Consider the following 12150-nt stretch of genomic DNA (forward strand, 5'->3'; position numbering starts at 1 on the left):
GCTATTAGGATTAAATGCTCCCAACAACATTCCTTGGTTGGCAGATCTTGATGTACAAGGCACGGAAGGAAGCTACTGTGCTCCAAGCAGGCCAACAGTACCCAACCAACCAACAGACAACACCCTGGACCATACAGTCACTTCTCAGGTGCAAGCTGCAACAAGATCAAGGCCCTGTCACAGGCATTTAGGTACCTTTAACTGCCTCAGATTACTAGGAATCAAATACTGAAACATCTAAGTTTCTGGGTAAAGTGACTTGGCAAGGCCAAAAGAACTTCCCTGTTTCTTACTAAGTAAACGTAAGCAGTTGCAGAGGAACACCTGTATGATAAACTCATTAAGAACACACTAAGTAGTTAAAAAAAAAGAAAACAAAATCAAAAAACACAAGCACAAAGGACAGGACAGCTGCATGAAAACTGCTGTGAAGTTTAAACAAGGCACAATGACAACTTCAGAGAGGTAGTACAGTACAATACAGACACAAAAGGACACTGTGCATTAACACTCATAGGAAGTTCTGAATATACTGAAGGAAATAAGCTGGATCACACGTATATTTTTAGTGCCAGAACTTCCCATATCAGGGTTCACAAAAAGCAGGTGACTCTTCACCACAGTGAATGGCGTGTAAGACATACACAGTGTGCTAGAAAACTAGTTTGTGCCCTGAACACCAGCAGATTAACAGAACAAATCAGAGGATCTGAAATTCTCAACTGTCTGTGTCACTTCTTATGCAGGTCTTCAACTCACAGAACTGACTTTTTTTTGCCATCTGGCAAGTTTGGCATACCATGCTCTAAATGGAAAGGCCTGTTTTCCAAGTCAGCAAGCTGAAGTTTCAGCGTTGTGCCTTGAACCTGTCAAACACTTGCTCTTTGTCATACCTGACTCTCTCAAGTGCCTAAAGCTACACATGGGTACATGGCAAGAAAAAAACATCTGAATACTTCACGTCCTGAAGAAACTCTGTTTTTTCAGAAGGATACTTATGGTCAAAGCTGTACCATAGCCTGAAGAGCCACGCACTTTCCTGCTTTGTTCTGTTCCTTCTTTCAGAATCAGGACCATCCTAGAAATAAGATAAAATCATACTCAGTATTTGAGGCAGAAAAGCAATTTTTTTGTGATTCTATGACAAATTATACACTCCAGTCATTCACATTATAATGTCCTGTTCAACAAAGTCAAAAGATTTCAATATGATATGCAGATGACAGAACATTATTATTTAGAGACTTGCTTGTACTGAGGTTACTTTCTATAGAAAAAAAAACCTGATATGATTGTGCAGAGAACAAGCAGGCCTTCTTCAACATTCTCAAGTTACCTTAATGATGTAACTTGGTGGCAAGAACCTTAAGCCTTAATGCTTACCACATAGTTAATGCAGTAACAGGGAAGAAAAAAAGTCCAAGACTGATAAATAAGCCTCTCTGCTATCCTGTTACTACTTGTCAAATAAATGAACTAGGACAGTGCAGACTGTTCATTACTCGGTTGGTCTCCTTAACTCAAGGAGTATGTCATGTACTTTCCCTTAAGCCTACTGCTTTCTTGGAAGAATAAGAGAATTTAGCATGCCTGATAAACTTCTGCAGAACCCATAAAATACATCCCACTTAAAAGAATTACACTTAACAGGGAATATACAATGAAATCACAATTGAGGAAGCTTATAGTGCAAACTGCCTAAGTGCTACATCACACCAGCTCTCAGAAGTGCTAAGTATTAAAATACAGTCCCCTCACTAGCTGTGCAGCAAGTCCTCCCACCAGCTGGGCTGCAGCTGCATTTGTTTTTACTTTTGTTACATTTTTTTTGGCCGGAGGCCAAAGTCAAGCCCAGGGAAACAGATGATGTGAGAACGCCTTGCATGAATCATCTTCTAAACTGCTAGAAAAGAACAGGATAGAGTTGGCCTGGGTATTCCTCATCTTGGGGGGGGGGGGGGGGGACAGAAAACACCAAAAACAAACAAACAAAAACCCCCAAAACAAAACCACAACACCCTATGATTCATTCACCTAGAGCTAAACCTTCGTTGAAACTCATTGCCTCCCCAACCCAAACAATTTATTTTCTTTAACTGTGACTTGCTGCCAATTCTGGTCTTGCGAAAGCCAGAGGAATCCAAAGGGAACTGACTAATGGACTCCATTAGGAATGCAGTGCACAGCTAAAGAGGGAAACAAATGGATAAGTGCTTTATGTTTACATGGGAAAAAAGCAAGCAAGTTATTTCCACACAGACACTGAATGAGAACAGAATACCCATGTTCTGGCTGGGGTTGCTTCCTGTTAAAGCAATTCCACTGATACTGACAAGCAGTCTAAAAGCCATCATACCACAATACCACTTCCTAACCTTGGTTTTATGCCATAACTTCACTGTAAATGGCATTTTGAGGCCCAGCCTTCTGGTCAGGAATCTATCATGTGTTGGACTCAGTCTATCACAAAGAACACAGAGATGCCTAATGTAGTTTCTGTAATGAAAGAGATGCTCCCCGAGCAGGTAAATATCTGTACAATCTGTGACAAAATGAAAAACAGATGCAAAATCCCACACAAAGTTGGAGATTGCTAATAAGAAAGCTGATCCCAAATGCAGCAAGTATCTCACACACGTATCATTGGCCAGTCTGAACACCAGCATCACACAATCCAGGGTTTACAAAGCAAAGTTCACATGCTTGCTCCCTATGCACCCTCCAGTCCAGTCATCTACATTTCCTGCCATTCAACTTCATTTTCCTCTTGCTGGCTCCTGAATAATCAACCAGTTGTGCTACTGAACAATTAGTGTCACTGCAGTAGTATACTGTATGGGAGAGTGTAAACTAAGATCTGGACAGAAGAACATGTGATGGAGAGTTGCTTCTACAGAGGAAACTCCCAGTTAAACCTCAGGAAATGTTTTCTTTTCAGACCTTAAACTCCTGTGAACTCAGTCAATTTACAAACAAGGTAAACTGAATAACATCCTTCCAGTAGTCTTGTTTACACATGGTGTATTGTAGGTGAAAAAAGCAGCACTTTGACTGTTACTGATGCATAGAACGCTGCACTAGGGATTCAGTGAAAGTCTGCTGAAGGTAACTGACATCTTTTTAATGCTCCTTTTGCTTCAAAGATGGTGGGCAATAGAAGCAAGATCCAACTGGGTTCCGGTACATTACACAGGAGTTGAAGTTTGACTGAGAATCTTTGATTCTAAGCGAAGTCCAAGTGCTAAAATTTATTATCAACTATAGGACAGAAGCAAGAGGATTATCTGTGTCAGTTTAAGGGGAGACCATTTATGCTGCACAATGTTACAAGCATGCATTCGGCTGGTGGAGGAGGAAAGCACATTGCTATGAACAGAGTGTATTAGTATATCTGGGGAGAGGTTTGAGGCCTTATACATACATACAAAAATTTGAAATGCAGGGAGACACCACAGCGTTACGCCTAATGACACAACTGTTTTTGGTGGGCGTTATAATGTTATAAAGTAACATGCATAACTGATTTGCCAGCTAGGAGAGAAAGGTTTCATCCGTGCATGTAGCTTCTACAGTTAATCATCTCAGTTATAAAATAAGGATCAGCCTAATAGAGAAGTTATATTAATTACTTACTCCTTGTAAGACTTGGAAGTTGTCATTAGTAGGTGGAGGGTCCTGATCTGGGTCAACCCCAACCCTACAGAAACATTAGGAAAACAAAGCAAGTGGTGTTATTGAGGATTGAAAATGCTGTAAGTTTGGCAGAATGCATTTAAAAGCACCGTAAGCATCCAGCAAAGCTGCATTCAAGAGAGATTATGAGAATAGTTTGAAGAAGAGCTGTCCATTATTTCCGTGCAGTCAAACAGCTAAACAAGAGGCTTCTTCACACAAGCAGCAACTACCTGTAGATAACAGCTTTAACTCTACCTCAGCACTAGATTTAACTGCTTACCTTTGTTGCCAATTCTGCCAGGATACTTGCAAATACTACTTTTGGCCTAAAAAGATGAGATGTGTATGATATCTTCTTCAATGGAGAAGATCCAAAGCAGAAAATCACAGACTAAGGAAAAGTCCAGTCTAAATATTTGACACAGCAAGTAACTCGACTGCCCAACGGGCCTGACAATGGCCCAAAAATACCATTAAGAAAACACAGTGTAAAGTGTCAAAAATACTTGATAAAGATCCATAATGTTTATTTGATGCAAGTTTCATTCACCTAACACAAAACAGTCAAAGTGGATTATCAAATGGTCTGCATAGTCCAGCCACTCATCCAAGGGAGGGTCAGTATGATAAGACTGTGGATGACCATAGAATAGTATATTGGTAAGAAACTACTTCTTTTTGCACTGTTATCAGGCATTTTATTACCAAACTATCCTTTCACCTGGCTCTTTTATCCAGGACAGGAATTTAATATGATCCTTGTAATTATGTTCTTTTTTTTTCCCCCAGTCTATTCTTAAGACTTGAGTTGTCCAGCCTCAAATACTAATGATCTTTCAACCTCTGGAAGTCTAAATTCCACAAGAAAGTACAACCTTACACGTAAGGTAAGACTGCCAGTGTCAAATGTTTTGTGTTTCAGTTCTGTGGCATAGCATAAAGACCGGAGAATGAAGCATTTAGTAACAAAAGCATTATGTGAAATGGCTCGTATTAATTGCCCCAATTTTAGAAGAAACTGAGCTGATTTAGTATAATTTGTTACCTAGACTTTGCGTACGCTTTTTCTAGCCATAGTGCCTACGGAATCTCCCTTCTGAAACAGTAACCAGAAACCAACACAACGTTGCAGGTCTGTCCAGGGGATGTATGCTCATGTAAGGCAATCGATCCAGACACGCTTTACTTTCAGACATAGATTGCATTGATTAAAGTAACAAGGAATACCACTGAATAGTTTCAGGGCAGAACTCTATAAAAGAGAAGTAGGCATTAAAGCAAGTGTTTAACTTATCCTTGTGGACTCAAGGCCAATCCAAAGCCTAACTCAACAGTGTAGTTCAGGGAAAATCCAGGAGGCAGCTCTAAGACAACTGCAGCTACCTCACATTGAGCTTGTGCTGACTGGGTCCTTGGCTTGGATTTTTCCTCTCTCATGTCTCCTCATCCCTTTGTTTTTCCTTTCATAGCAAGAAACAGAGCATCATGTACTGGACAGACTGGGAACCAGACTGTAACGTGCCAGAATGAAATGCCACACTAAAGAGCTCTGCAAGGTTACAACAGCTGACACATTACTGCTTAGGCCATTGCTAAGCTGTGAAGACAGGACAAGAAGGGCTTCCTGCAGACAAAACTAGTTACCTCACCCAACATCAGGAAACAAGCTCAGTACGGCAACATGTGAGACTGACCATTCCTTCATAAAAACACAATAATAATAAAGATTTGTGGCTTTTCTAGTTCCAACTGCACATCAGGGAGGTCCAACACACTACAACCACCAGACTTGAGTTAGCCATGCAGCTGGCAATATGGACTGTGAGCCCACAAAACTTGTTCCAGAAGATGAACGTAGCTTGCATTCCCAAAATAATTTTAACTTGCTTCTACCCATTCACTTCATGTTATATAAAAGCATAAACAATCATCTCAGCTTCTATACAACTAATAAAGTTGTGCCTTTGATTCCTTCCTTGAGACAGTGGAAAGGGGCTAAGAAGACGACCAAAGCAAGATGACCATACTATTCAGGGAAAAGCAGATCATAGGGTAGGTGTTTGGGTTCACTGGCTTCCTGAAGAGTATGATCCCTTTTCTATATTAAAACATTTCCTGTTTCAGAGAAGGAAAAACGAAAAACAAACAAACAAAACTACAGAAGTTTCTTTCAAAATTGAAATAACATGTGGACAGATTCATCTTTTTAATGGTTTTCAAAATTATTCTTCAGGGTAACATATTTTGAATTTCTCCAATGAATTCTTTTTACAGCCACTTTATCCCCTCCCTTAACTTCATGTTTCAAAGCTTGTCTCTCAGTTCGCAGATTAACACAAAATACAATACTACTTTGAATTCCCACAACTACTTTCACTAGTGTACAGTATCTTTCACCAGAGTGAAATGTATAGAAAGCATTTATTATTCAGAGCAAGTCCATCTGGTCAAGTTTCACATTATATACACATAGCTCTCCTAACAAACGCTGTTTTTGTAGACCCTGCACCCCCAATTTCCAAGACAGTCTCATTTTTATTACCTGAAACAGAACAACACATGAACAGTCAGGTATCCCCTTAAGCTCCTTTACAAGGAAGAGAGGCTCAGAGAACATTTAGTTACTTCACTCTTAACTGCTTTCATAACTGAAAGTACAAGGAAAGCTGGTGTATGCATGGATAGCTTTCATCATAATTCTTTTCTTATTGTTGAAAGAAAAAAAAAAAACACTTTACATCCTGAAGTACATTTAAAAAGCTTCCTATAACTAAAATGTGCTATAAAAGCCAATGACAGTTTTTCATTTATCTGAACAATCTTCACGTGTAGAAAAATTGTTACTGGGTTGGCTTATGCAAATTCCCTTTCAGAGATCAGAGGCACAGGGTAGGAAGTTTCACTACGGATTGTGGTGTTTTACCCAAACATTCCACAGCCCACGAGCACAGCTTGGAGCAGATCACCCTGTGCAGCCACAGAGGAGCCCACAGGGCAGTGGTGGCTGAGGCCTGGAGGAGGGAAAGCCTGCGGATACCCCGTGGAAAGGAGCCTGCATAGGGGCAGGAGGGCTGAGGGAGCTGCCGCCTGTGGGGACCCATGTGGGGCAGTGCCTGAAGGTGGGCCCTGAGCTATGGAGCTGTGTTTGGGGCAGTACTGGGAGTGCTGCAGCCCACGGGAAGTCCATGGAGATCAGCTCAGGGTGGATGGCACTGTAGGATGGACTCACGTGAAGCAGGGGCACAGTGATCATGGAGGGATGGAGCGTCATGGGCTGGCAGCAGCCTCGAGAAATATACTGGAACACTCAAACCCTATGGCTATGTACAATTCAGCAATTTAAGCAGCATGCTAGGAGATAGTTGATACAAACATGGAAACCAAAAACGTGGAAAGGAACAGTGGGGGAAAAAAAAAAAAGCAGGTAAAACTGCTTCAAGTTCTCCACTATGTCATCTTTCTAAATAGATGGAACAGTTTCTTTTGATATTTCAAAAGCCTTTCCAAGGCCCTACAAGACCTGGATGAGAAGTTACCAAAATATAACTATTACATCCTAGCATATGTAGTTGCAGTGACGGCCAGGAATGACCACAATAAATAGTACTTCTCACATTTGCTGTATGTGCTGCTTTAATACTAACACTGTGCATCTCTGATAAATTTAGCACTCAACAGAACTTGCACATGTGACAGGCTCTGTGAAAAATTTACCATTGCTCCACACCAAAAATTTTGTGTTATACATAGTGGCACATACAGATGATAGAAATACACTGTGCTTCAAGATATTTTCCTTTTTCGTGTCAGTTCTAGAAACAACCAGCTGATTCTCTGTCATCTCCACTCTTATCAGCACCTTGCTACAAAGCAATCTAACAACCTTTACTTTTAAAAAATACATTTCAAGGAGATTGAGATAAATCGTCTGCAGAAGTCCCCTCCTCTTGAACAGCTGTACGTAGTAGCCCCAAAGAATGCCTAAGACTGCCTATGTGATCAAGGATAACAAGATCACAACCATAGTTTTCTCAGCTTTCAAGCCTTCCCAGGCCAAAGACATTCATTTTGTTTCATTAATTACCCATAAATGATAGCTAAAGTTACTGGTAGGGTGGTTTGTTTTTTTTTTTGGTTGCTTAGTTGTTTGTAAGGCTAAATACTTAATGCTTGATCCATGCTCTCCCACAGTTTACAAGAAGAAATCTAATTCTGAAGTGAGGAATATCTATGGCACTGCAAAAGAGGGGAAGCAGCAATAGCATGCCATAGTATAGAAGAAGAGTATACAGTGTTACAAAGATAAAGGAAGGCAAGCACCAGGTTAATTTGGTATCAAGGAAAGCACAGTGTCACCTGAAATACAGCCAGCGGCTTTCACTCATCTCTTCCACCGATGGAACATGGTCACCAACTCTGGTACAGTACAAGAATGGAATGTGAGTAACAAAAAGCTCATGAGATGACAGCTTTACAGAACTACCTAGCAAAATAAAACAAAAACCCTTACCCAAACAAAACAGACAAAATACACAAAAATAAGAATGACAGAACAATGGCATAGTGACAAAAATCATAGAAATTAACAATAACAGCTCTTTTTGATGGAGATGTCCAATAACATTCTTCATTTGTTCAGATCCAGGCTAGGAAAGCACCTGAATTCACGACACAGGCTACACATTCATAACTTCCACACTGTATAAATTATACTCAAGAGCTCTTAAGAGAAATGCTACAGGAAGACAAAGTTGATCAAAGATGATTCCCAGCACTTTGGACTCGTGTATTTTCTAGAGGGGAGAAAGTAAGTAAAGAAAAAGTCACAACAGAAATCCATGCATATACCAAAAAGGCTACCACCACTTACTAGTTTTAGAGCAAACACTGGTAATACATACATAAAATACTCAACTGGCTTAATTAACAGTAAGCTAACAAAATCCAAGATAATTAATCTTCAGTCACAGTAGAGCACCCTCACCACTTGCTTTGCCTTTTTTCTACTGTACTTAAGAACAAACAAACAAGTCAGAGTATGTTTTGTTTCTAGTACTTTCCAATATAAGTTCCTTAGCAATTCATGGTGTTGTTCCACCCCAACCCTCTCCAAATCTGCATGAAAGCATACAGCATCAATTGTATACTGCCTGTCTGAAATAAAAGCCTAGGTTACCACCAATCCACACAGGTCTTACTTTACAAAGAACAGGTATGCATACTGACTGCAGGCTCATGTTTAAGAACCAAATACTTAAAGCTCACAGCTTGTGCTACTACTACAGGTGTGCAGTAGTCTAAACCTTCAAAGCTAAGGCAAATGCCAGACTTTGGGTAGACTTGGGTTTTGGATTTTTAAATCCCATGCCAGCATACATTACAGGTCAGAGTAGTCAGAATTTTAAGTCCAGCACAGAGAAAGGTTTGCATATGCAGCAAAAGCTAAAATTAAAAATTGCCCAGTAACTTCAATTCTGTGACTTCTTTTTGCTGTAACTTTGCCAAGTCAGTATTACAGACATCTGGGAAAACATCAGTATGAGTGAGTGCATTTATGGAAAATTTTAGCTATTTTGGAAGAGATCAACTGTTTTGTAGACGGTGGCTGAGGAAGAAGGCAATTCCCATCCTGATATTTTAAATAATAAAAATAAAACTAAAGCTGATCACTCAAAAACTCTAGCATTGGATAAGCTGCTGCAGAAGTCAGCTTTAGGGTACCTTTGGTACTACTTTACTTGACCTAACCAAAGTAATGACTCCTGAAACTGCCCATGCAGGCTTGGCAGAGCTCGGTCAGTTAAATTCATATTATCCCATCAACCCAGATCCTACAGAGCCTGGGTGTTCCTCACTCTTTTTCTCTCTGGTGGGAATAGCCGTGTTTCAGACCACAAGAACTGCCATGCTTATATCCAGGCATCTAAAGAAGGAGGTGATCCTTCTCCTACCAGGGAAAAATCTCACGGGGCCGGTCCAGCAAGGCTAGAGAACTGATGGCTCTATTGCACTCCCATCAAAAAAGATTTGTGACTGATGACAAGGAATCGAAGAAAGCAGAATATGGAGAAGAGAAATTGAACATAGAAGACTGGAGAAAACAGTACAAAAATACATGGCAAAAGGAAAGAGCTTACAACAGAGGGAAATGGACAATGCACATGCCCACCCTATAGAGGCAAAAGAAAGTAGTTAGAAGGCAGGCTTAGAAAATGATAAACCAAATGGTGGATCTGAACTGTAAAAAAATGGAAATAAGGAGGAAAGCAGAAGGGTGTGATCTCTTATTGAACAATTCCCACCTCAGACACAGACACAATACAAGGCTGGATCCCAGCATCACTTCTTGTCATTGCAGCACACTGAAACATGGTGTTCAAGAAAGGCATTTTATCCAAAGCCTAATAGCTGGACCACCCTGGTCCAGATTCATCCACACACTGTCATCAAGCTGTTAGTTTCATCTTTAACCCAGATAGGTAGACAGTTCATATAGCAACTATGTGAGACTACTTAGTTTTGTGGTTATTTTTTTGTTGTTTGCTTATTTAAAGAGGGGAAAAAAAAAAAGAAAAAAAAAGATATAACTAGATAAAGAGCTCCTTGAAAGATTATATTTGCAAAGTCACGCAGAAGGCACTAAATACCTAAGCTGACATTGTCCAGACTGCCTAAGTATATTAAATGGAAAGTTATAATCCTCATGTTTAAGATTCTGAAAAAGGTGGCTTAATATAATTGAAATTACTTCTTTAAGATACACAAATGTTTGAAGCAGCTTATGAAGGAGAAGCAGGCATTAATCTACACATTGCTTCACAGTAAGAACTAGGTCAAAACCTAACAAAAAAAAGAAAAAGGGAAATATTTTTCTAGTTCCCCTCTTCCTTCTCCTGTAGCGAATAAATGAAGCTATATGTCAGCTACTTTTTAGAAAAGAGGAACTTTGCCACTGGTTTTTGATTTACAGAGCTAATTTACTGGAAATGTTAAAGCTTCACACAGGAAATTGTTTCTTCACTTTAATCTCAACAAAGTAAGAGATTTTCATTTTTAATATTCGAGTAAGTTGTTTTAATTTCTACCAGAAAACACCTACTACTAAAAAAAAAATCAGTTTATATTCACATACATGAATATGTTCCACAGCCAAGACAGCGCATAAATTCAAATAGAGTTGATGTCATGGCTTTACACTGGATTCTGGTGGTAATTTTTAAACTCACCTAAAATCAAGTGGCAGAAACAAAAAGCACCTGAAGATCCCATTATTTTTGCTTGGATTTTGTTGTCACAACCTTACTTTCCCCAACCAGGGATCACCAGAAGAAAAGAACAAAGCATGCAAGCCAACTGCCATTCAAACAATAGGTACATGCCTCCACCTGAGCTACAGCAACTCCAGATCCTTGCATAACCATTGCCTCACACATGCAGCTACCTCTGCATGAACACAGTGCTACCAAGCCAGGCTGAAAGTCTTGGCTGCAGCCAGCTCAATGCTACTGTTATATTTAAACTGTGCAGGCTAATTCTTAAAGATCTCGTCATTTATGTCTTCCTTAACACCCCAAAAACTGCTGTGAACTTCACAAGAGAGATGGACTTTTAAGAGTCTGCACAAATCCTGGCATTCAAGTCCAACACATGAGTGGCATTAGTTTCCTATTTCTCTCCATTTACTTTCTCCAGAGAACAGTGAACCTTCTATCTTTTTATCTCTCTTCTTCTAAACAATCCTAGACAGGAGCACTGCTTATTTCCAGCCTCTGGCTCTGTTATCTTACAGTAAGTGCCAGAGCTGAGAAAGCATCCAAAGAAGTGCTGTCTCAGCGCTACACAGTGCAGCTGTGTGAGGCACTGGGAAAGAAGAGCACCTTCATCTCCTCCTGCCTACCTCACTCACCGGAGGGAAAGTGATGGAAAAGCAGCACACGTTTAAAATTCAGCTGGAAAGTAATCTGTCGCTTCCCTGCATACGAAAGTGAGGCGGGACTTCGTGCTTTCCCACAGAAAGGACTTTGTCACAACGCAGAACACCAGAACCCAGGTTTCTAATTCTTCATCAGCTGCACACGGCTGCCACCTCCTGGCACGAATCTGAGGTCATCCCTAGGAAGAGCAGCTTCAGTGATCAACACTGCAGTCTTCAGGGCAGCTGCAGGCAGACCCAAGCAGTTCTCTGCAATACTTCTCTCTTATGTGGAGTTCCCCTGCTGACACGATATCCTTCTCTTCATAGACAAACTAAACATTTATTTTCTATCAAGCATGTCAAACAAGTGATGATTAAAATAATTACTTAAATAAATGTGGTTAACATTTTAAAAAGCTAAACACTCCAGCCCATGGTTCAGCCAACCATCTGTTGGCAGCTGCTCTTCCAGGATGGGAGGCTCCTTGAGCCCAGTTCGATCTTGGTAGACCGCAAAAATGTTTTTACCTATCTACTGCTTGCAAGAACTCATCTCCTGC

At 40.3% G+C, this 12150-nt stretch overlaps 1 protein-coding gene across 3 annotated transcripts in view; it reads right to left on the bottom strand.

The window, feature by feature from the left end:
• The window catches only part of SLC9A7 (solute carrier family 9 member A7), a 73170-nt gene that overhangs the window by 9586 nt on the left and 51434 nt on the right, over nucleotides 1-12150 (bottom strand). Inside the window, exons 13-15 of one of the 3 annotated variants that reach the window (XM_042867850.1) lie at nucleotides 8032-8091; nucleotides 3634-3697; nucleotides 996-1078 (exon numbers count right to left, since the gene is read on the bottom strand). In XM_042867850.1, coding sequence (XP_042723784.1) covers nucleotides 996-1078; nucleotides 3634-3697; nucleotides 8032-8091 — 207 coding nt within the window. The remainder of the gene's footprint in view (nucleotides 1-995; nucleotides 1079-3633; nucleotides 3698-8031; nucleotides 8092-12150) is intronic. The other 2 variants (XM_042867851.1, XM_042867853.1) reach the window with 2 other exon arrangements.

This window comes from Lagopus leucura, unplaced genomic scaffold, assembly GCF_019238085.1.
Source record: "Lagopus leucura isolate 7727_CA_CO unplaced genomic scaffold, USGS_WTPT01 Super-Scaffold_100001, whole genome shotgun sequence".
NCBI classification, from domain to species: Eukaryota; Metazoa; Chordata; class Aves; order Galliformes; family Phasianidae; genus Lagopus; species Lagopus leucura.